Raw genomic sequence first — 23,918 nt, 5'->3', positions numbered from 1 at the left:
CAATGTCACTGTGTGAGGACACCATGCTATGATGTGGTTTCTTGGTGAGAACCTGAAATCACAGAATGGCCTAGGTTGGAAGGGGCCTTAGAGATCATCCACTCCACCCTCCCTGCCATGGGCAGGAATGCCTCTCAGCTAGACTCGGCTGCTCAAGGCCTCATCCAACCTGGCCTTGAGCATCCCTAGGGAGGAGGCATCCACAGCTTTCCTGGGCAGCCTATTCCAGAGTTCCACCTCCCTTGTATTGAAGAACTTCTTCCTAAGAGCCAGTCTAAACCTACTCTCCCTCAGCTTCAAACCATTCCCTCTTGCCCCATCGCTAGACACCTTTATGAGAAGGCCCTCTGCAGCCTTCCTGTAGGATCCCTTCAGATACTAGAAATGCATTTCTGGATACAGGTCTTCAAAACTTTAATCTGAGAAAACTGTTACTGCTACAAATATGCATTGGGAGCAGGAAGGAACAGACTTTAACTTTTCCTTCTCTCTGGTTTCCATGTTTCCCGTGCTCCTTTCCCTTTTGGCTACTCCTCACAATGACAAGGCCACCACTGTGTTAAACATTGCACTTTGATGGTCAAATAGATAAGTTAGAGGAAGAATTACAGATACCAGTTGTGAAGCCAGGGTTTGGATTAACCCTGTCCTTCCTTTATGCCATGCAATAATTCTTTCAAAAGAGTTTCAAGCCATGGTTTGTAGCAGCCAAAAAGGACAAGTTGGAAGGGAAGAATCATGTTTTGGAATGCAGAAACCATCAGTGTTTCCTGACCTCCCTTGGCCTGTGACCTGCTAAAGTCTTTGCACTTTCTGCCATAGCTGGGCACTGAGTCCTGGAAAACACAGACCTGGTTTTGGTCACTTTTGATGAACTGTAAAATAATGAAGCTAAGAGCTAATGAAGACCTAATGAAGCTAATGAGCAAAGAGGAGAACCTGTGAAGGAAGCTTCAGCTATTGCAGAGAGTTTTCCTCTTAGGAAAGGTAAAGGTAGGAGTTACAGGTGGTTCACATGGAATGAAATAAGGTTCTTCTGCCCATGCTGGCAGAGCTCCAGGGATCACCACCAGCTCCTGAGGCTGGCAAATGCCATTCCAGATGGGAACATGCCAGTGTCACTAACTTGTGAATTGTTTTTCCCAGCCCTAAACATAGATGAGAACATAAGGCAATTTGTGACTGAGTAAGGGGGGAAATACAAGCAGGAGGCATTCTGCTCCCTCCCTTGCCTCCTATATTTTCACTGGGCCATCCTGGCATGGCATCCACCAGGAAGCTGCCTAGAACTGACCTCTGGGGAAGTGCACATAGGAAATTAAGGAGAGATGCAGTAGCTTGTCCACAAGTAGGTGTCACCTGTAAACATGAACTATGTAAAACCTTTCTATGGACAAATCTCTAATAGCTGTAATAGAGGAACAGCAACTTTTTCTTTCAGAGTGGTCTAGGCCTCTACACTTGGCAGAGATTAATGACTCACTCTGAGATACAGGGCATCTGATGGCTTTAATGAAATGGTAAGAAAAAAGAAACTCCCACCCAAAAAAATGAGTTCTCACTCCATGTGAAAAAACCTGGGTAGAAAAATCCCTGATCTTTCTGCCACTGAATTTCAGCTAGGTCACCCATTCCTATCCTGGTACTTGCATGCTGGAAAAGCATCCAAGCAGCAAACATTCCGACAGGCCTCTAAACAAAATACAGTGAGGAAAGGCTGAAAGGAAGGAAATTGGGAAGAGAAGAAACAGTGGGCAAAGAAGATGTGAGAAAAGAGTGACAGAGGAAGAGAGGTAGGGTAAAAAGAGTGACAGAGGGAGAGAGGTAGGGTAAAAAGAGTGACAGAGGGAGAGAGGTAGGGTAAAAAGAGTGACAGAGGGAGAGAGGTAGGGTAAAAAGAGTGACAGAGGGAGAGAGGTAGGGTAAAAAGAGTGACAGAGGGAGAGAGAGGTAGGGTGAAATGAGCTAAAGATGGAGAAAAAAGGAAATCACAAGGGAAAAGTGGAATTCCCGTGAGATCTTTAAACCTTTATTAGAATAAACCAAACCAGGTTGGAAGAGACCTTCAAGATCATCGTGTCCAACCCATCAACCAATCCAACCCACCCAAACAGCTCACCCATGGCACCAAGCACCCCATCAAGTCTCCTCCTGAACACCTCCAATGATGGTGACTCCACCACCTCCCCAGGCAGCCCATTCCAATGGGCAATCACTCTTTCTGTATAGAACTTCTTCCTAACATCCAACCTGAACCTCCCCTGGCACAGCCTGAGACTGTGTCCTCCTCCTTGCCTCCAGACTGTGAAGTACTTCATTAGGCCATTTGGAGGGAAAAAAACCTACTTGCATTTCCACAGGTAATTATTCTGTTTTGTAACAGAGAGGGTGGAGTCACAGCAGCAAGCACAGGAATTATGTAAGGCCACATGCCAAAGGAAAACAACTGAAACCTCCTCTGTTTGCTGACCCTCCAGAGAAGGACACTTCCCGCACTGTGAAAACCAAACATCCGCAGTTTCTGCTCCGCGTAACTGAGAGGGGCAAGCAACTGATACCCAGAACTCCAGCTGTGTTCTGGTCTGGTTTGCTAAAGCCTTGACAAGATCTCAAAATCCCCATTGTGACCAGACTTCACTTGTTAGCAGATGCCAGCTTTCAAAAGTGCTGCCATGCTGCTCCTTTGCATTGTTCCTATTTATAGCCGTGGCAAAAAAAGAAATGAAGATTCAAGTGAATCTTAATCAAATGTTCCCTAAAACATCTGTCTGAACACACCACTCAGGAATATCTTAGTTTGCAAACAGTTTCTGGTACTTCTGATTGCCATTTGGCAGGGGGAGAGCGAGCACTTTGCTGAGGTACTCTGAGGCCCATCCCCACAGCAGAGTAAGCTTGCAGTCAGGTGAACAGAAATGCAGCTCTTGCTGTTGCACTGGAGGGAAACTGCTGCCTGGAGTAAGGGATTTGGAGAAAACAGTTCTTGAAACTTTCCTCAGGACCTGTTCCCACTACAGGAATGATCCTGCCTGTAAGACTGCCCACAGGGGGTGTTTCCATGGTATTGGTTTAATCCCCATTGTTTCTAGTTCTGTGTCTGGAAAATGGGAATAATGTTGTGATGAAGCTTTTCTGTGCTGAGGTTTAATTCTCAGTGTTAGCAACATGGTTGGAAAGCTTTGGAGGAACAGGGGGGGCATTTAAGGAGATTAATTATATTTAAGCCAATTATGACTGGTTTTATCCCTGCAAGTAGCACTCTGGAACAGTTCAACCCATCCATCCTTCACTGTGAGCCTCTGTGGTTTTCAGTGTGAGAACAGAAAGATTCAGTCCTTAACCTCGCTCAGTTTGCTTCACACTCCTGCTTTTCTGTTCCACTTTTAAAGGTGGTAAGACAAACCTTGACCTGCAAGTCAAGAGATGAATTGTTGGCAGCTGTACACTAACACCTGAACGGCAGTGCCTAACAGGGAATTAGTTTAAGCACCTTCTGAAAAGTGGTTGAAAAGAGGTAGAAGGATGCTGGATGTTGACATACACCTCCCAACCCTCCAATCCCCTCTTGCCTGCCTGACCATATGATGATGTGTCCCCCCTGCACGATTGCATCATTCATTCACACCGCTCTTACAAACCAGGCACCACCTCGCTGCTGCATCTTGCAGGGCAGCACAGGCACAGCCCCAGCAGAAGACACTCTTCTTTTTCTGTGCTAGGAAAAGCTGGTGGTCTGGATCTGATACACCAAACTCCAACCCCTTCCAAAGTGAGAGAAAACAAACCAAACCAAACCAGACCAAACAACTAAAGAAACCCAGTGCTCCCAGTGACTTACAGTATTGTACCGGCCGTGGCTGCTGCTGCTGCAAACCTCTTGGCTGCACAAGAAAAGCAGGGATCAGCTGAGACCTTCGGTCACATCAACAGCACGGCACGGGCTGATCTGGAAGCAAGCCGCATTTTGGAAATCACTCTTTTATAATCTGCTGAGTAAGGCAGCCGGGATGTTGGTTTTTTTAAAGGTTACACACATGTAACCAGAGAAGTCCAGCTGTTCGCTGACAGGCGTAGGGAGGAGAGGTGTTCCCTTGCCTACGTCGGGGGAGGAGCTCAGGCCCAGTGCGGGGCGCTCGCCGCTTGGGTAGGCACTGGCTTGGCAGGCAGCAGACCGAGGTGATGGGGAGCTGGCTCACCGGGCAGCCAGCCTGTGCCACGGGCACGGGGAACAAAACGGCCCTTGGCAAAGGCGCTCCACGCAGAGCCCCAGTGAGGGGAGAGAGCTGAGGAGGGGCTCTGAGCAGCAGCAGCAGCAGTCAAAAGAGTTGCTCTTGGCCTGAAATCAGAGGCACGGCAGAGACAGTTTTCTTTCACTGGGGATGAGGTGAAAGGTTTTGGGAGTTGACTGCAGGAGTGCATTTTGAGTCATTTCACTCAAAAGTAGTGTTTTGGCTTCAGCTGGTGCTCTGCATCAGAGCAAGCAATGTTGCACACACAATCAAATCAGAGCAAGCAGTGTTGCACACACACAATCAAATCAGAGCAAGCAGTGTTGCACACACAAAATCAAATCAGAGCAAGCAGTGTTGCACACACAGAATCAAATCAGAACAAGCAGTGTTGCACACACAATCAAATCAGAGCAAGCAGTGTTGCACACAAAATCAAATCAGAGCAAGCAGTTGCACACACAGAATCAAATCAGAGCAAGCAGTGTTGCACACAATCAAATCAGAGCAAGCAGTGTTGCACACACAAAATCAAATCAGAGCAAGCAGTGTTGCACACACAGAATCAGAGCAAGCAGTGTTGCACACACAGAATCAAATCAGAGCAAGCAGTGTTGCACACACAAAATCAAATCAGAGCAAGCAGTGTTGCACACACAGAATCAAATCAGAGCAAGCAGTGTTGCACACACAAAATCAAATCAGAGCAAGCAGTGTTGCACACAGAATCAAATCAGAGCAAGCAGTGTTGCACACACAGAATCAAATCAGAGCAAGCAGTGTTGCACACACAAAATCAAATCAGAGCAAGCAACGTTGCACACACAGAATCAAATCAGAGCAAGCAGTGTTGCACACACAGAATCAAATCAGAATTCACCAAAAGCTTTTAAGGCAAAAAGGCAAACTCCTCCTTGTGAGAAAGCTCTCTTTTGTTTCCTCAATTGCAGTGTTGTCAAAAGCAGTGGAAACACTGCCAGGCCTGTCCGTGCCTGTGTTCTGGCATCCCACAAGAGTTCCCTCAGGCATTGCTGGGGCCACTGGGTTAGAAATGGGAGCCTGCTGGCCCAGAGCTGTGAAGCTGGTCAGTTGGTTCAAGGTCAAGGAACCCTGATTTAGCTGATTTAGCTTCTTTCACTCACTTGTGATAGGAGTCTTATGACTGCTGCTTGCCTTGAAAGACTGTTCTGCACCACTGGATGCAGCAGTCACAGTCGATGCACACACAATTCTTCTGCCATTCTCTCAGCGTTGCCTTTCCAAATTACAAGCACTAATTAAAACCAGTAATAGCCTTATGTGGCTCTCCTCCCTGGGATGTCTTTCAGAAACTCTCAGTTCATTACCATTTGTCAACCATTTGTTAGTCAATTTCTTGTGTCAGGAAGAGCTGGTACCAAACCCCTTTTGCTGTGCAACTGGTCCCACGGCTAACTGTTCCCCCTGCTCCTGTTTGTGATTTTGGTGGTGTGTTTTAGGAACAGGTTTAGAAATCTCTTCTGTGAATAAGGTTAAATGAAAACTGATCCTGATAAAGATGAAAGAAAACACCTTTTACTGAGAACCTCAGAGAGGTGGGGTTTTTTTTGCCAAGATAAGCAGTGCATGATTTGACTTAAGAGAACTGCTGCTGCTTCAGGAAGAATATTCCCTTTATTTTGCTTAGCTTAACAGACACCTTGGGTTTAATTCAGTTAAAATAATTCTCATCTTGTGCAATGTGTTGGAAATCCATTGATTTCAGAGGACAGCTTAGGCCCAGTAAGCATCTGCCCTGAATTATTACTGCACATTAGAAACAAGCATGCAAAACAGTTCAACAGCTACAACTAAGACTGAACAAAATAAGGAAAGCTTGTCCTGACATCTGAAAAATGCAGGAAAATGTGGGGTTGGTGTGAAAATTAGAGTGAGAAATGTTACTGTGCCATAAAAATAACTCTTTTCAGGCACTGGATCCAGCAGAGAGAGAGGTCTGCATGGGAGCTTTAAGAGGGTGTTCAGGAGTGAAAAAAACAGAGTTCAGCTGGATGTGTGGCCACCAATACAAACACAGCATCTAAGCCTTGAATGAGACCTCTCAATTTGTACAAAAGGTGGAGACCACCTACAAGGAAGACTAAAATACCTGTGAAAATGGCTTGCTTTTTTTTTTACCCCTCCAAATCATCTAAAATTCAAGCTAGACTTTCCCAGAACTGCTTTATTTTCCTTCAGTAATTCCCTCACAAACCTGAACCTGCCTGGGGAATGGCCATGTTGCTGGCACAGCCAGCCCCACACACTGCAGGTGATTAGGGTGGGTAATTCCTGCTTTTTTTACAGGACATCACCCACAGGAGCCACAGAACAGCAGCAAGGAAAATAGAAAATGCCATGTGCCCAGTGGTGTGCCTATGGGTTTGCCAAGGCTGCCCTCTGCTGAGAACAGCCCTGAGAAAGAGAGAGCCTCGAAGCAACACCAAAACAGAGAAGCAATAGGAAAATATTTGTGTGTGACCTGTTTGCTACAGAATCCAGAGCTGGGGATTCAAGGTGTCTTTAACTTTGCATCTAGGAACCTCAAATATTAACACTGCAGCCTCTCAGGGCTGTGGTTTGTTATGGTTTCAGCTGGCTGATAGCATCCCAATAAAAGTGAAGACTAAACATTAACAGAGTCCTAGACCCAAATATTAAGTGCCAAGTGTATTTCCCTGCATTTTGCAATATTTAATGTTTATTTCTAATGATAACAGTAGCAGAACAGAAAGCCCAGCCTCTAAAGAGTCAGCATTCAAATATTTCACAAGATGTATGCACTGCTCAGCTCAACTAAAGGGCTCCAAACTTCTGTGGTATTATGTTCACACACCAATTCCATCTAAAACGTTTTAAAACAGAAACCCAAGCCTATGGACAGTTGTCACCTCAAGACCTGACAAGTCCAGCTCACAGGCCACACAGGACAGTCTCCTGCACAAGATGGTGCTTTGCCCAAAACCCTGAGGTCTTCATCCAAAGCAGCGGAACAGATTCCCAGCAGATGCCACAGCCTGCTGCCAGAAGTGGTCTGCCCTGACTCTTCACATTCACTGACTGTTCAGTCAGGCTCCCCCAAAACACCTGCAGCAAAACTGTAGCCAACAACTGGCTTTGACTTACTACTGGAACAGCCTGAGGCATTGGTACCAGGCACTGCTACAGTGACTCATTGCAGCCCAGCAACCAGGGTTGTGTCCAGGACTCCCTGCTGCCAAGAGTGGGATGGAGTGGTGAAGATTTACCCTGTGCCATGCAAACAGCTGGTAGATGAGTTTTTGGGATGCCTATCTGCCTTCTTTGTTCAATGCACTGGGGAAGTCCTGGCCTGTGGACAGCCATTGCCCTCTGCATCTTCTGGAGCAGAAAGGCTGCAGGAACACCAACAACCACTTGGCCTGGATCACCCTGGCACACCTCTGCAGCCACAGGCCATGATTACTCTGAGGACAGGCATCTTCCTTATGAAATACCTCAAATTTACCAACAGGGTTGTGTCCTCAGATACACAAGATGGGCATTGGGTGCTCCAGGCCCTGACAGGAGAATGCAGGAGCCAGGCTTGGCACAGCCTGCACTCGGTGCACACAGAGAACCAGGGCAGCAGCTCTCTTCTCAATCTCCTCTCAAAGGAGACTGTCAATTGTGTTCCATTTGGGAGCCAAACCTGGCAAGCCAGCACCCATCACAGTTGCCTTGACTTCACAATTCTGTTTTCCTTCCACAGACCTCCCAGGAAGCCTGTGCCAGACCTCAGGAGAGATCATCCCAGCTGAGAGCCCCGGAAAGGACCCCGGAAAGCTCAGTCAGCCCCGGGCATGCAGGGCCACACTGCAGTGGCTTTGCAGGCCCCCATCAGCCCACGCTGCATCTTCTGCATGAAATGACGAGTTTTGATTAACCTCGACTGTGAACTTTTACCAGGAACTATTTTGATGATTAAGCCGGATCGTTTAACTATTAATTCTATCGATCTAACGTTAAATCATCCGCTTTAGTTAGTTATTCTCACGGTTCTGGGAACCTGCCGGGGCACGTCTGTCACATGAGCGGATGGGATTAACGACCGCCCGACCATGCCCGTTCAAAGGCCCCGCTCACACTCGCACACCGATCAGCCCTGGCAGCAACACCCGCTGCCCGCCGCAGCGCCCCCTCCCCGTTAGCCACCGCGGCGGGGCGGGAGCCGGCCGCTGGGAGCGACAGGCGGTGCAGCCAATGGAGACGCGATCGGGGCCGTCGCTGGCCAATGGGAGCACACCCACCCCGGAGTGTTCTAGAAGGGGCGGGCAGCGAGGCGTGGCCTTCTCTGTCCCCGCCCTCCCCCGGCGCGGCCTGACCCAGCGCGGAGCGGAGCGGCGACTATGGCGGTGAAGGCTCTCAACCCCAAAGCGGAGGTGGCCCGCGCCCAGGCCGCGCTGGCCGTCAATATCAGCGCGGCCCGCGGGCTCCAGGATGTGCTGAGGACCAATCTGGGCCCCAAGGGCACCATGAAGATGTGAGGGATCTCCGGTGTCTCCCGGTGGGGGTGGGGGGTGGGGATGGGAGGCAAGGCCGCAGGGGCGGCCGTTAAGCCTGAGGGGAAGCGTGGTGGGGAGAGGCGGGAGAAGGCTGCTGTGAGGCCGGGACGCCGATCCTGCCTCCGCTGTGCTTTGGGGAACAAAGAGGCCGCTGGGCCGGGCGGGGCTGAATGAATGGAGAGGGAGCTGAGCGGGCCCAGGCCGGGCACGTGTGGCGGGGCCGGGACAGCCGCTCTGCCGCCTTGGCTCACCACCTTGTCTCGCCCGCCTTGGCGCACTCGCCTTGTCTCGCCCGCAGGCTGGTGTCGGGGGCTGGAGACATCAAGCTGACCAAAGATGGCAACGTGCTGCTGCAGGAAATGGTGAGCTGGTTCTGGCCGCCGCGGGTGTGTTCGGGGAGGCAGGAGCGAGCTGGCCTTGCCGGTGGCTGGCGGGGGACCGCGTTCCCTAACGCCCCCATCCTTTATTCCTGTAATATTCAGCCCTGCACATTGAGGGCAAAATGGCCCTTGAGAGGAAGGTGGAAGACTTAAGCGTGGCTTGGTAGGCGTCGTGTGCACTTTATGTGCTAATCTGGCAATTTAAAAGGCAACACGGCACTTCTGTCACCTACTGTTTTGCCTATGGGAAGCATTCTTCTATTGTGCTTGAGCAGGTCATAGGCGGCAGAGTTCGCCACGGCCACATGGCCTGCAAAGTGTTTAAATCTGGGTGATGAATGCAGCTCATACCACTTTCCTGTGCAGTCTGGGGTTATATCACTGTTTCCCCAGCGTGGGGGTGAAGATTACAGGAGCAGTGGTGCCATCCTGCCATGCACCCTACGGTGCTGGATGCTGGCAGTGTCCAGCACCCAGTATAGATGCATAATCGGGGGTGGAGAATAGTGTTACATGGATTAATTCAGTCAACTTACTGCCAAAGTGATTGTTTCTAATTGATACTATTAGTTGGAACCTGATGAATTGACATCATAAAAGGATCAGCGGATCCTTAAATGCTTTGTGTAGCTGATTTCAGATTGTGTCCTGTACCAGTGCTGTAACACTCACTGCTCTCCTTCTTATTTTTGTCTAGCAAATACAACACCCCACAGCCTCCTTGATAGCAAAAGTAGCAACAGCACAAGATGACATCACTGGAGATGGTACCACTTCAAATGTTTTGATCATTGGGGAGCTTCTAAAGCAGGCAGACCTCTATATTTCTGAGGTATGTCTGCAGTAGTGCTTTTGTGGGGAGGGGAAGTTAAAAGCTTCATATGAGACCATTCAGCTTGGTTTGTTTGATGCTTAATGCTTGTGAGTCAAAGGTGAAAATGAATCATAGTATCATAGTATCATTCAGGGTTGGAAGGGACCACAAGGATCATCTAGTTCCAACCCCCCTGCCATGGGCAGGGACACCCCACACTAGATCAGGCTGGACAGAGCCTCATCCAGCCTGGGCTTAAACACCTCCAGGGACGGGGCCTTGACCACCTCCCTGGACAACCCATTCCAGGGCTTCACCACTCTCATGGGGAAGAACCTCCTCCTCACATCTAGCCTGAATCTCCCCACCTCCAGCTTCATTCCATTCCCCCTAGTCCTGTCACTACCTGAGACCCTGAGAAGTCCTTCCCCAGCCTTCCTGTAGGCCCCCTTCAGATACTGGAAGGCCACAATGAGGTCACCTCGGAGCCTTCTCTTCTGCAGACTGAACAGCCCCAACTCCTTCAGTCTGTCCTCATAGGAGAGGTGCTCCAGCACTCTGCTCCTTGTGGCCCTTCTCTGGACACGTTCCAGCACCTCCACATCCCTCTTGTAATAGGGGCTCCAGAACTGGAGGCAGTAGTCCAGGTGGGGTCTCAGCAGGGCTGAGTAGAGGGGGAGAATCACCTCCCTTGCCCTGCTGGCCACACTTCTCCTGATGCAGCCCAGGATCTGATTGGCTTTGTGGGCTGCAAGTGCACACTGAGAGCTCCTGTTGAGCTTCTTGTCCACCAGCACCCCCAAGTCATCTGCCTGAAGTAAGTGCAGCACAGAACTTGTACAATGGGGAGAAGAGGACTTCAAGAGTTGTCCAAAATCAAACCCACATATTGTGAATGCTGTAACTTTTATTTGATGCCTGCTGTTACTTCTCTTTTGTGAGAGTTAAAACACTTTGGCTTGCATGCTACCAAGGAGATCCTCCCTGGTAGATATATTTTGGATTGCAGAATAGGCAGTCATGTTGCACAGTGAACACCCAAGGGTGCTTTGTAGTGCTCTTGGTTTCAGTTCTGTGCTAGAATAATCTGTACTTTTCCTCTGCATTGGAAGGATTTGCATTCCTTTTATATGTATTCAGAAGCACAGCACATTTTCCTTGTAGGATGCAAATTGCCTGTGTTTTGATGTTACCTGCAGTGGTGGAAAAACAAACACCATTTTGGTTTCCACTGTTGGATTCTTTTCCTTCTTTCCTTGCATTAGGGTTTGCATCCTAGAATAGTAGCAGAAGGATTTGAGATTGCAAAAGACAAAGCTCTTGAAGTCTTGGAGCAGGTCAAAATAACCAAGGAAATGGACAGGGAGACCCTGCTAGATGTTGCCAGAACATCCCTCCGTACTAAAGTTCACAGTGAGCTTGCAGACATCCTGACAGAGGTGAGTGTACGTGGCTTTGCCTCTTGTGTTGAGGGCTCCAGCCTTTAAAGTCCTGGAATTGTTAACTTGAGTGAAGAGAAGCCTAATGGTCATCTTGAGGCTTTATTTCCTCCCCCTCCCCTCTCTTCCAGGCTGTAGTAGATTCTGTTCTGACAGTCAGGAAGCCAGGGGAGCCCATTGACCTCCACATGGTGGAGATCATGGAGATGAAGCACAAATCAGAGACCGACACAACGTAAGTAACGAGCGTCCTTCAGCTTCACTTCAGTGATGCTCTGATGTTGGAGTAGTCTGGGGGGGTGGTGTTCTTTTTAGAACAGCTTGGCTGGCTGAAAGCTACCACTGGGAAAGTTACTAGGGAAGGGGTGAGAGAAAGGCATAAGCAGAAGTTCCTCCCTCACTGAACTTGATTCTCTAACAGGTGTTTTGAATAGCAGAGAATGACACCGGGTTAGGGTCTAACATACCAAAGTTAAATAGATGCTGTTTGGTCTTAGGAATAAAGTCTGTGGTTCACTTGTGCCCTAGGCTTGTCTCTGCTTGTTACAAAAGATCACTTGATAAATGGGAACAGGGCTCATCTGAGTGGATGTTGCCTAAGCTGTGTACTTAGCCTGGTGGCATGGACGAATTCTGCACTAGCTTTCCTCAGTAGCTAATGCAGTCAGACACTATGCCAGAGCAAGCTCCTTTTTCACACTGGTTGGCATGCTGCTGATCTGAGAAGGGGCATGCCTTTGGAAGAGGGGTACAGAGTGATTGCTCACTCCCAACACGAGTGCATGGGCAGTTGATGTTGGACCAGCTGCACTTTGCATTCTCTGACTTGTCTGGGTGCTGTGGGATGTGTGTCTTGTGTGTGGACACAGGAGATGCTTTCTCATCTTTCAGGCTGATCAGGGGGCTGGTTTTGGATCATGGTGCTCGTCATCCTGACATGAAGAAGAGGGTGGAAGATGCTTATGTCCTTACTTGTAATGTGTCTCTAGAATATGAGAAAACGTGAGTACACAGCAGAGGGGTGAGGAGCAGGAAGTGCTCCTGTCTGAAAGGACTTTAACTGAAGGTGTGCTTAAATAAGGACTGAGAGGACTGCACAGGGTCTTCCAGAGTGAGGCAGACAGTGTAGAAGGTGGGATAGCAGAGATGATGCTCCCTTTGGATAAAGGAAGCTGAGAAAAATGTCTTTGAGAGACAGAGGCTTCATAGTGGTGTTTATTCTGTTTTAATGAAACAGGCTGGAAATCCTTCCTGTTTCTTGAGCAGAATTCTATATTGTAGGGCAAACATCTAAACACCCTTTAGAGTTTGCTTGGTTTCTAGTGGTGCCTCATTTATTGTGATGGGAGAGCTCTGAACTAGGGTTTGGGGGTGGATCTTGGGTTTGGTTTGATTTCTTCCTAACATTACTGAAAGGATTACCTCCTTACATGCAATTCTATTTCTTCAGCAGAGAGGAGGGTTTTTTTCTTACTGCTTTTTTTCCTCTTCTTCAGAGAGGTGAGCTCTGGGTTCTTCTATAAGAGCGCTGAAGAGAGGGAGAAGCTGGTGAAAGCAGAGAGGAAGTTCATTGAAGACAGAGTGAAGAAAATTGTTGACTTGAAAAGAAGAGTCTGTGGTGACTCAGATAAAGGATTTGTTGTGATCAACCAGAAGGTGAGATGGTGTAACTGACTGGGACAGTTACTCTGAAGTGCTGGCTTGCTTGGCAAGCTTTGTGACTCCTGTTGTGCAGTTCTTCAGGCAGAAACAGCTAAGCGTAGGCTAACGGACTTGTGGATGTATGCTTACAGTTCTGACTTGGGATCTTCCTTGAGCCTGAGGGAGAACTGCCTCGTTAGCATCTGCCTGAGAAGGGTGGGTTTAGCATTTTCTTCACCCTGATGGTCACTGTCTTGGCTTCTAGGGAATTGACCCTTTCTCCTTGGATGCACTTGCGAAAGAAGGAATAGTTGCCTTGCGGAGAGCGAAGAGGAGGAACATGGAAAGGTCAGTTCCCAGGGAGAGGGAGGAGAGGGTAAAATAACTTGCTCTTCCAAACTCAGTGAGTCAAGTCTGGCTTATTTTTGTGAAGAGCTCTTTCATGGAGCAGGAGCAAACTGTTCCAAGCCTGGGCAGTGTGGTGTTCTGCATGCTAAAATACTGTTGTTATGCTGGTGACTTACATTTTACTTAATACGAAGCAAGGGCTGAGCTGGATGTGTTCTCTCTCAGACTGACCCTTGCATGTGGTGGTACTGCCATGAACTCTGTGGAGGATCTCACTCCTGACTGCTTGGGACACGCAGGGCTTGTCTACGAATACACCCTGGTAGGTACAGCTCGGCTTTCAGCTGCAGAGAGCTGGCAACAAGTGAGGCCTTAAGTGCTTTAAGAGCTATACAGGAGCCTGACCAAAGGCTGATGGCACTTCACATCCCAGTGTCCACTTGTATGTGAATGTTACCTGGATACCTGCTCTTGTCACAGTGCATTTTCCTGTTACTTCCATATTATGCTTTTAATTTCTGTACAAGTGAGAGACTTGAAGGTGTCCAAAGAAGGGTAATGAGGCTGGGCAGGGGTCTGGAGCACAGCCCTGTGAGGAGAGGCTGAGGGAGCTGGGGTTGCTTAGCCTGGAGAAGAGGAGGCTCAGGGGAGACCTCATTGCTGTCTACAACTCCCTGAAGGGAGGTTGTAGCCAGGTGGGGGTTGGTCTCTTCTCCCAGGCAACCAGCACAGGAACAAGAGGACACAGTCTCAAGCTGTGCCAGGGGAGGTTTAGGCTGGAGGTGAGGAGAAAGTTCTTCCCAGAAAGAGTAATTTGCCATTGGAATGTGCTGCCCAGGGAGGTGGTGGAGTCCCCATCCCTGGAGGTGTTCAAAAAGGGATTGGGTGTGGCACTTGGAGCCATGGTTCAGTTGTCAGGAGGTGTTGGGTGACAGGTTGGACTTGATGATCTCTGAGGTCTTTTCCAACCTTACTGATTCCATGATTCTGAGTGAGAAAACAGAAACAAGGTTCTGCTGCTTCTTGAAGGGCTGTTAGTGCAGAACTGAATCTGAAGTGTTCCTTTGTTACATGTGTATGCTCATACATGAGGTGAGTGCACACCTTGTCTTTCCCAGGGTGAAGAGAAGTACACCTTCATTGAGAAATGTGACAACCCCCGCTCTGTCACCCTCTTGATCAGGGGACCCAACAAGCACACACTGACACAGATCAAGGATGCAGTAAGGGATGGTCTGCGTGCTGTTAAAAATGCCATTGAGGATGGTGAGTCTCTGCTCTCTTCAGTGATGCTAAGGATCTGCTGTTGAAACTCCCCAGACTGGTCAACTTTCTGGCAGCTTCCTTGGTACCTGCTGCAGCTGGATGCCAATCTGTGTGTTCCAACATGAAGTGCTTTTTAGTTCCTGTTCTTACACCTTGTAGTTTACAGGTAGTTGATAACTTGTACAAGGTGTCTTTAAGGATGAGGGAAAAGATCAAATGACATTAAAAGTTAACTGTTCAGACTGAATGAATGGAATGCTTACTGTGAAGTCTCAGTGCTGTTATTTATTCCCCTGCAGGATGTGTGGTCCCAGGGGCAGGGGCACTAGAAGTGGCAGTAGCTAATGCTCTCGTTAAACATAAACCTAATGTAAAAGGAAGAGCCCAGCTTGGAGTTCAAGCTTTTGCTGATGCTCTGCTCATCATTCCTAAGGTATAAGGAGCTCCTGAGTGAAGTGGCTTTAAAGCATACTGAGACCTGTTGCTTTCTCTGCTGGAAGTCTAACACCATAAACTCATGTCTCTGCTCTCTCAAAGGTTCTGGCTCAGAACTCTGGTTATGATCCCCAGGAAACACTTGTGAAGGTTCAGACAGAGCATGCAGAGTCAGGGCAGCTCATTGGAGTTGACCTGAACACTGGTAAGAACTTTAAATTATGGGGTGATGTGCTGTCAGGAAACTCTCATGGCTCAGCTCCATGAGGAGTCCATAATGCTGCTGTGACTGCAGGAGGCTGTTCCTTTTGTCACTGACAGTGGTGCAGAATGCTGTGGCAGGTGCCCTGTAGGCAGTTGTGGGGTGCTGTGCTACTCAGATGCACTCTGGTAGAGCTTTCTGTGAAGATAAAGCACACATTAACACCAGGGTGCAAGTAGCAAGCAAAATCATACATCAGACAGTGGGGAGTCTTGCTTTTAGCTGTGTGAACTGGTTATTCAAAGACTTTTACCTCTCTTGTAGGTGAGCCAATGGTGGCTGCAGCAGCTGGAATCTGGGATAATTACAATGTCAAGAAGCAGCTGCTTCATTCATGGTAAATGTTACAGTGTTAGATGGTTAAAATGGAGAGAGGAATGTGGAATTGAGTGGTCCCCTGTAGAGGGAGCTGCCTTTCAAAGGCAGAAGTGAAGCTGTGCTATTTTTCTGTGTCAGGATGGATGTTCTAACCACATTTATTTGCTCTTTCCAGCACCGTGATCGCTAGCAACATTCTCCTGGTGGATGAAATCATGCGAGCTGGAATGTCCTCTCTTAAAGGCTGAGCTGGCTCTGCTGTTGGTGGCAGCAGTCAGCTCCAGCAGTGCCCCATGGAATGGTCCCAAAAAATCTCCTCCAAGCCCCTCTCTGCTTGGCCAGAGGGGGTTTTCCCAGCAACAGAAGGCTCTCTGCTGTAACGAGCAGCTGCCCCTCCTTGGTGAACACGGCCCCTCAAAATATTAGCAAAGATTTGGCTCTAAAAAGGAGTTATTTATTTTTGTTTTCACTGAGGTGTCCAACTTCAAGTTGCTTTTCTTCTGCCCAATAAACTGTTCTGTTCTGTGCTCTCTGTGTGTTGGTCATTTAAAACTTCACTTTCCTCGGGCCAAGTTCTGGAACGTTCTGCTCCCAGCTGCCACCAGGCATCAGACTGCAGTTCCTGGCTCCCAGCTTTGTTACTCATTTAGATAATTGCCCTGGCAGCACAGCAGGGCTGGGAAAAGGCTGCTCCAGGCTCTGCTCCTGCAGTGGGCTGGGAAAAGGCTGTTCCAGGCTCTGCTCCTGCAGTGGGCTGGGAAAAGGCTGCTCCAGGCTCTGCTCCTGGAGTAGCCTGGCTTCAGCCTTGCAGTTTCACGTCCTCAATCGGGAGGAAGCTGTTTGCTTCATGGTTTGTACTTGCTCCCAGATAAAAGGGAGCAAGTTGAGACAGCAGAATGCTTTGCAGTGTGGTGGGAGAGCTGTTGCATGTTCTCATAACACAGTGGTAGATTTTTAACACCATTCTTGCTGTGCTGAAGTGGTCATGGACGACAGACCAGGTTTAGAACCCTCTTTGTAGATGGAGCCTGCCACAAGGAGGGGGTTGAGTTAAAGTTGATTTGGTTTGGTTTTTTTATGGAGGGGAACAAGCTCCTACAGCCTGAAATCAATTTTCCCCTCACCCTGGCTGGGCTTTATGCAGTTCCCAGCCAGGACTAAACCCAAAACAATCACAGACTCAGCAAGGTTGGAAGAGGCCTCAAAGATCATCAAGTCCAACCTGTCACCACAGACCTCATGACTAAACCATGGCAACAAGTGCCACGTCCAGTCCCCTCTTGAACATCTCCAGGGATGGTGACTCCACCACCTCCCTGGGCAGCACATCCCAATGGCGAACGACTCTCTCAGTGAAGAACTTTCTCCTCACCTCCAGCCTAAGCTTCCCCTGGCGCAGCTTGAGACTGTGTCCTCTCGGGGGGTTGTGAGGAGGTTTGCCTGTGTGGAGGTGAAACGCTTTTCGGCCCTTAGCTGCTGTAAAGCCAGCTCTTCAGTTACAGGCTCCCAGCGCTTCAGTTACAGGCTCCCAGCGCTTCAGTTACAGGCTCCCAGTGCTTCAGTTACAGGCTCCCAGCCCTTCAGTTACAGGCTCCCAGCTCTTCAGTTACAGGCTCCCAGCTCTTCAGTTACAGGCTCCCAGCTCTTCAGTTACAGGCTCCCAGCCCTTCAGTTACAGGCTCCCAGCTCTTCAGTTACAGGCTCCCAGCTCTTCAGTTACAGGCTCCCAGCCCTTCAGTTACAGGCTCCCAGCCCTTCAGTTACAGGCTCCCAGCGCTTCAGTTACAGGCTCCCAGCCCTTCAGTTACAGGCTCCCAGCGCTTCAGTTACAGGCTCCCAGCCCTTCAGTTACAGGCTCCCAGCGCTTCAGTTACAGGCTCCCAGCCCTTCAGTTACAGGCTCCCAGCCCTTCAGTTACAGGCTCCCAGCGCTTCAGTTACAGGCTCCCAGCCCTTCAGTTACAGGCTCCCAGCGCTTCAGTTACAGGCTCCCAGCCCTTCAGTTACAGGCTCCCAGCGCTTCAGTTACAGGCTCCCAGCGCTTCAGTTACAGGCTCTGAGCCCTGCGAGCCGCAGGCCATGCGGGTCTGGAAGGAAGGGGTCGGGGCGCGGAGCCGGAACCGCTCCCCCGAGCCCGCAGCCCTTCCGGGGCAGAGCCCGGCGCTTCCCGGCGGCCGGCCAGGCGGATGGGGCTGCTGGTGCTGCTGTGGTGCTGGGTGCTGGGCAGCGGCCAGGCCCTGCGGGGTGAGGAGGGAGCGGGTCCTGCTGCCGCGGCTTGTGCCGGCAGCCCTAGCCCCCCTGTGCGCCCCCCCACAGCTCCCCTTCCCCTGCCCTTCCTCTTGATCGCAGCGAGGCAGGAGCTGCCATCAGCTGCCCGGCTGACTGAGCGCCTCCTTTCCCAAAGAGACACTAGAGACGTGCCTTTAAAAGAGGCCACAAGCATTACAGACCCGTAGGAATGCCAGCCATGGTCGCTGTGCTGCGCCCTGCCGCCAGTACCCAAAGTGACTGCCTGGCACATAGCCTGCGCTGCCCTGCGCGGCCGTGCTCCAAAATCACAGCTCTCAAACTGCATTCCTTCACTTCCAGCATTTGGAGAGGATGGAAGCATGGTGCAGCTGCCCGGGGGGAAGTTTCAGATGGGATCCAGCTCCTTGGAGAAGAGGAACGAAGAGGGGCCTGTCAGGGAGGTGACAGTGAAGCCGTTTGCCCTGGACAAATACCCTGTCACCAACAGGGATTTCAGGTAGGAGCAAAGGTTAGGACCTGCTTGGCTGGCAGGGGCTGGGGGGTTGGGTCCCAGGGTCTGAAAGCCAACATTGGGATGCTCCCAGCACCTTCATTAGAACTCCAAAATGTCTCTGACAATAATAAATCACCTTAGTGGTGCAAATTGAAGCATTGTACCAGTGTAGGTTGCAAACATGCTTCCCTCTACTCCCCTCTTCCCCCTTCTCCTTTTTCCCTTCCCTTCCCTTCCCTTCCCTTCCCTTCCCTTCCCTTCCCTTCCCTTCCCTTCCCTTCCCTTCCCTTCCCTTCCCTTCCCTTCCCTTCCCTTCCCTTCCCTTCCCTTCCCTTCCCTTCCCTTCCCTTCCCTTCCCTTCCCTTCCCTTCCTTTCCCTCTCTCCCCCCTTCTCTTCTCTTTCCCCCTTTCTTTCCTCTTTTGTCCCTTTGTCCTCCCCCCCTTTCCCACTCTCAGAGCTGTACTGCTTCAGGTTTCAGGTTCCTGTAGGTTCCATTTCCATCTGTAAATACAGGAGCACTCCCCCATTTAATGTTTACATTTCATTGTGCAGAGCACCAAGAAGTGCACTGGGGAAATGCCTTGATTTGCCTGGCTTAGCCCTTGTTGGATACAAGGAACCAACCTACCCACACCCCAGTAACTGCCCAGCAGCACACAGCAGTGACATTTACTGCAGCTAAGGCAGTGGGGAAGGGAATGGGACAGGAGCAGGGTGAGATTGTTCAGCAGTACAGGGCCTTTTCTTTCTGCATTTTGGAGACATTCAACTAACAGCAGCTGTAGGTTTTAGTGGGTTTTGAGGGATTTTTGATCTCTCAGACTGCACTGAAGACCAAGATGCAGGATGAGTGTTTTTTATGTGCACAGGTAACAAAAACCTCTTAGACCTGCCAACAGATGCAGATCCAACTGTTTGATCTGTTAAATCTCTGGCAAGCTGACTGAGCTGTGCCAGGGAGGAGCTGGGACTCTGCAGATGGGTGTCTGCAGGTTGTGCACCTTTAGCCTTGCTCTGAGCTTGTTGCATGTGTAGATCACTGCATTTGTGACTCTGGAAGAACTCTTCCCAGACACCTGAGGTTGTTGCATTTATCACCAGGGAGTTTGTCAGGCAAAATAAATACAAAACAGAAGCAGAAGCATTTGGCTGGAGCTTTGTCTTTGAGGATTTCGTATCTGAAGAGCTGAAGAAAAAAGTCACCCAGAAACTGGAGGTAAATCTAAATCTCCTGGGGACGAGTTTCAGTGCTGATGATGTTTGTGCTCACATCCTTGTCTGGCCTTTCTAAGTGAAATTAAAAAGGGGAGAGCCTTGCTAGTGTTACTTTCCCACCAAGTAGCATCTTCCTCACAGTGCAGAGCTTGGCCATTCTCAGCGGTTTTCTTTTGTCTTGGGTTGGTTTGCATTTGAAACTAACAGCAGGGTTGAGCCTGGGTTGATTTATGGTGCTTACATCTTCTCCAAACACTCTCAGACTGGACCCATGAGATACTGCAGTGAGCTGAGAGAGAACAAAGTGCTTTTCCAAGTACCTTATTAATGAAACCTTAAAACAGAAGTAGCAAGCAGCATGGGCTGCTTGACCATTTTCACTTTACAAGCAGACCCATCCGCTCTGTTGGAAAGTGACAGCAAATGCCTGAGATAACCCAGCTCAAACTGCAGCTTTTCACCATTTCCAGACTAAAAAGTGCTCTCCTTTACACACTGCTGCTCTAGGGTGGTGTCTGGGGAGAGTGTCACCCCTTCAGCTTTAATCTGATGCTGTTTCTTTTCCCAGTCTGCTCCTTGGTGGCTGCCCATTGAGAAGGCTTTTTGGCGACAGGTGAGTAAAAACCTCTCTGCTGTGGGGAGTCCATGCCAGGAGCCTGCCCAGCTTAGTGTCTGCTGAACCTCCCTGACTGGAACTGGGAGAGAATGGCATCTCTGGTTGTTGCACACTCCCTGCCTTGGTCCTTGTTAATTGGTAAGCTTATAAAATCAGTTAGACTCTGATCAGTGATTCCTCCCAGCCCTCAGGTCCTGGCTCCAGCATCAGGGACAGGCTGGATTACCCAGTGCTGCACGTCAGCTGGAACGACGCGCGGGCGTTCTGTGCCTGGAAAGGGAAGAGGCTCCCAGCAGAGGAGGAGTGGGAATTTGCTGCCAGGGGAGGACTGGAGCGTATGTACCACAAGCTCTGACCTGCTTCCAAACCAAGGCATTGAGTTATATTACTTCTACCAGATCCAAGCCTCCATCCAAGGGATGTTTTCAGAGGTTAATCTGAGGGGTTAAACCACCGCTTTTGGCCTGGGAGTTGAATTCATAATAACAATACTAACGCAGGAAGAAGAAGTGGTTTATGTATGGTTATGATGTATCTTCCCAAACAAAGCACTTCTGGCAGCTGAAAGGACTATTTCATGGGCTTGGGGCAAGTAGCAACCCCCCTGGCCTCCCAAGTTGATGTTGGCATAAAGCAGCAGCTGGGATCACTCAGGGACTGCCTGGCACAAGCAGTGGTTGGTGAAGGGGAAGCTGTTGCCAGTTCACATCTCTCCTGGCCTCCTTGGCAGTGCCTGTAGGGATCAGACTGACAAGGCCCTCTCAGTGTCCTGAGCTGAGCAGAAAAGGTTGCCTATAAAAGCCTGGTTAAAAATAGGCAAGTGCAGAGCTGAAGTGACAGAGGGGTAATGAGTATCTCTTCCTCCTCGGCAGAAAGGATGTATCCCTGGGGAAACAAGTTCCAGCTGAACCGCACAAATCTTTGGCAGGTAAGCTCCTAAAACTCATCCCACCTACTCTGAGCACTCCTCAGCATGGTGTGTGGCTGCCTGAGCAGGCTGTGTGCTCCTGGGAAGCAGTGCAGGCTTACCTGCAGGAGAGCAAGAGTCAGGTCCTGGTGGGTTATCCAAAATACCTTTAAAGGGAGCAGCCTCAGCCCAGCTCCCCTGGGAAAGCAAGAATTCAGTGCTTCCAAAAATTCACACATTAACCACAAATTCAGGCATTCATTTGTTTGAAAAGGAGATTATCTTGGGAGAACAGTGGAGAGACACTGGCACAGGTTGCCCAGGGAGGTTGTGTATGCTCCCTCCCTGGAGGCATTCAAGGCTAGGACAGATGAGGCCTTGAGCAGCCTGGGCTGGTGGAAGGTGTTGGACCTGGATGATCTTTAAGGTCCCATCCAACCCAAACCATTCTCTGATTCTCACAGGCAGAAATGCCACATGGAGTTAATTTGCAGTTTAGAGTTATTTCCATTCTTGAGGGGTAACACAGCCCTGCAAAGGCCAGGCCTGGTGTTGTCTCCATGTCTTTGCTCTCTCTTCCCACAGGGTGATTTCCCCAGGGCTGACACGGCTGAGGACGGTTATCACGGCGTCTCGCCGGTGGCAGCCTTCCCTCCTCAGAACAACTATGGTATGGAGCAGGCATTCCTGGCCTGGGGAATGGCATCTGCCTCCTCAAGTAACACTACTTATAAAAGCCTGTGGTTGTGGGAGTTTCAGCATCTTGAGAGATCAACCAAGCCCAGCAAAACACTGATAGCTGTCAGTGAAGTTGGCTGATGGACACCTGGTGCAGTTCAGTGCACCAGAGCACCCCCTGAAGTCAACTATTTTGCTCATCAGTCTGATTTACCTGAGAATCCCTCAAGCAGATGGGAGACAATGAGTCACAAAAGGTCCAGCTGTAAACAGGGGCCAGCTTGCAGTAAAGAGCTTCTGGTTCCCGGTTTCACCATTAAACCACCCTCTTGCAGTGATCCTTTGAATGTTGTGCCCCCTCCCACACACCAGGGTGCTTTTGCAGCCCTTGCACATTCCTAATCCTGATGCAAAACCATCCCTGTCTCAGGGCTCTACGACCTGCTGGGGAACACCTGGGAGTGGACAGCGTCGGAGTACCCAGCTCCAGGGCTCTCCTCGAGGCAGCGCACTCAGAACATGAGGGTCCTGAGAGGGGCCTCATGGATTGACACTGTCGATGGGTCTGCAAATCATAAAGCTCAGGTGACCACCAGGTAGGCCTGGAGAGTGCCCAGCTGCTGCTGCACAGCACTTTCTGCCTTGGCTTTATTGAACCATAGAATTGTTTGGGTTGGAAGAGACCTCCAAGATCATTGATTCCAACCATCAAACTAGGATCAGCACAGCCACGAAACCATGTCCCAAAGTGCCATGTCTACAGGTTTCTTCAGCACTTCCAGGCATGGTGATTATCACCTCCCTGGGCAATGTCTGTTTCTTGCAGTAAAGAATTTTTTTCTAGTATCTAACCCAAACCTCCCCTGGCACAATTCCAGGCCATGTTCTCTAGTCCTATCACCTGATACTAGAGTGAAGAGACCAACCCCCTCCTTCACTCCTAACTTCATTTCAGGGAGCTGTAGAGAGCAGTGAGGTCTCCCCTCAGCCTCCTCTTCTCCAGACTGAGTAACTCCAGTTCCCTCAGCCACTCCTGTCCTCCAGCTCCTTCACCTTATTTGGAAGCAGGTTTTCCCAGCTGTTTTGTTTGTTCCTACTCACCTTTTCTGAGGAGCAGTTAGGTTTTGCAAGTGCTGCTGAAAATTTCCCTGCCCTAACCCTTCCTAATTGCTTCTCCAGTCATCAGTATTTCCCATCAAGTATTTAGAATTGAATGTGTTTTCTTGAAGTTATTCTAGGGAAGTGGAGGACTTTCCTAGTCATGTTAAATTATGTGTCTCTTTCTTTCCCCTCCCCCCATGAGAATGGGGAACACACCAGACTCAGCCTCTGACAACCTCAGCTTCCGCTGCGCTGCCGACGTCCCTCCAGTCAGGCCTGAGAAAAGCTGGACCAAGCCTGAGCTCTGAGGAGGTCACTCAGGAAGACCTGAAGGCATTTTCTCCTGTGGAGATGACCAGCAACCCCCCAGCAGTCACTGTCATTAACCCCAGACAGTTTAAACAATGTAAATACTAAAACTCCTTTTGTACTGGGAGGTCTGGGCAGGAGCAGTGGTTGGGAGTGGCAGGCAGGGAGGTTTGTCTCTCATCTCCTCTTGTGTGGTTGATATTCCAAGCTCTCCTCTTGGTGTCCATTGGAAATAAACTGCCAGCATGGGGCTGCCATAAGGGGTGGCTGCAGTGGTGGGAATGATGGGGGCACACTCCTGGAAGGAGACTTGTGCATCAGTCCCCATCTCCTTGGGAAATCCCAGCTTTGTGAAAGCCTCTGAGCCTTCCCAGGATTGAAACAAGGCACTTTTATTGACCCTTACACAGTGGCCAAACCACGTGTGCTTGAGACTGAGTACATAAATGACAGCACCCCATGCCTTGGGTGTTACAGCCAGCAATAAGGGATACAAAACAGCTCTGCACAAGCTCAGCCACTAAAGCCCTGATGAGGACACCCTTGTGGGCACCGCTCATCCCTTCCCTGCCTGTGGCTGGCCCAAAAGGGTCTCACTCCAGGGCCGAACTGAACTTGCCCAAGCAGATCTGCTGCTCTGAGCACATCAGGAGCTGCAGCTGGTTACAGCTCTGTT

At 49.8% G+C, this 23,918-nt stretch overlaps 2 protein-coding genes and 2 non-coding genes across 4 annotated transcripts; all 4 read left to right on the top strand.

Annotated features, from left to right (window-relative positions):
• The first annotated feature begins 8,569 nt into the window (after window positions 1–8,569).
• On the top strand, window positions 8,570–16,203 carry CCT6A (chaperonin containing TCP1 subunit 6A). The gene is made up of 14 exons (XM_068154671.1): window positions 8,570–8,748; window positions 9,069–9,132; window positions 9,848–9,982; window positions 11,230–11,403; window positions 11,535–11,638; window positions 12,295–12,405; window positions 12,900–13,059; window positions 13,310–13,392; window positions 13,618–13,714; window positions 14,511–14,658; window positions 14,958–15,091; window positions 15,196–15,298; window positions 15,620–15,692; window positions 15,849–16,203. Exons 1-14 carry the CDS (start codon window positions 8,615–8,617, stop codon window positions 15,919–15,921), a joined length of 1,593 nt encoding a protein of 530 aa, XP_068010772.1. The 5' UTR covers window positions 8,570–8,614; the 3' UTR covers window positions 15,922–16,203.
• LOC137449492 (small nucleolar RNA SNORA22) lies at window positions 10,988–11,119 on the top strand. Its single transcript, XR_010989405.1, has one exon. It is a non-coding gene; the product is annotated as a small nucleolar RNA SNORA22 (small nucleolar RNA).
• On the top strand, window positions 12,024–12,159 carry LOC137449491 (small nucleolar RNA SNORA15). The gene has a single exon (XR_010989404.1). It is a non-coding gene; the product is annotated as a small nucleolar RNA SNORA15 (small nucleolar RNA).
• Window positions 16,204–17,823: 1,620 nt separating the features above from the next.
• SUMF2 (sulfatase modifying factor 2) lies at window positions 17,824–23,599 on the top strand. The gene is made up of 9 exons (XM_068154669.1): window positions 17,824–17,916; window positions 18,262–18,418; window positions 19,518–19,632; window positions 20,200–20,244; window positions 20,432–20,582; window positions 21,120–21,175; window positions 21,740–21,824; window positions 22,263–22,428; window positions 23,136–23,599. Exons 1-9 carry the CDS (start codon window positions 17,859–17,861, stop codon window positions 23,239–23,241), a joined length of 939 nt encoding a protein of 312 aa, XP_068010770.1. The 5' UTR covers window positions 17,824–17,858; the 3' UTR covers window positions 23,242–23,599.
• Window positions 23,600–23,918: the final 319 nt, after the last annotated feature.

This window comes from Melanerpes formicivorus, unplaced genomic scaffold (assembly GCF_026170545.1).
Source record: "Melanerpes formicivorus ecotype bairdi unplaced genomic scaffold, bMelFor1.0.p_v2 SCAF_29, whole genome shotgun sequence".
In the NCBI taxonomy this organism is placed as follows: Eukaryota; Metazoa; Chordata; class Aves; order Piciformes; family Picidae; genus Melanerpes; species Melanerpes formicivorus.
This window is presented reverse-complemented; position numbering and strand designations above follow the sequence as displayed.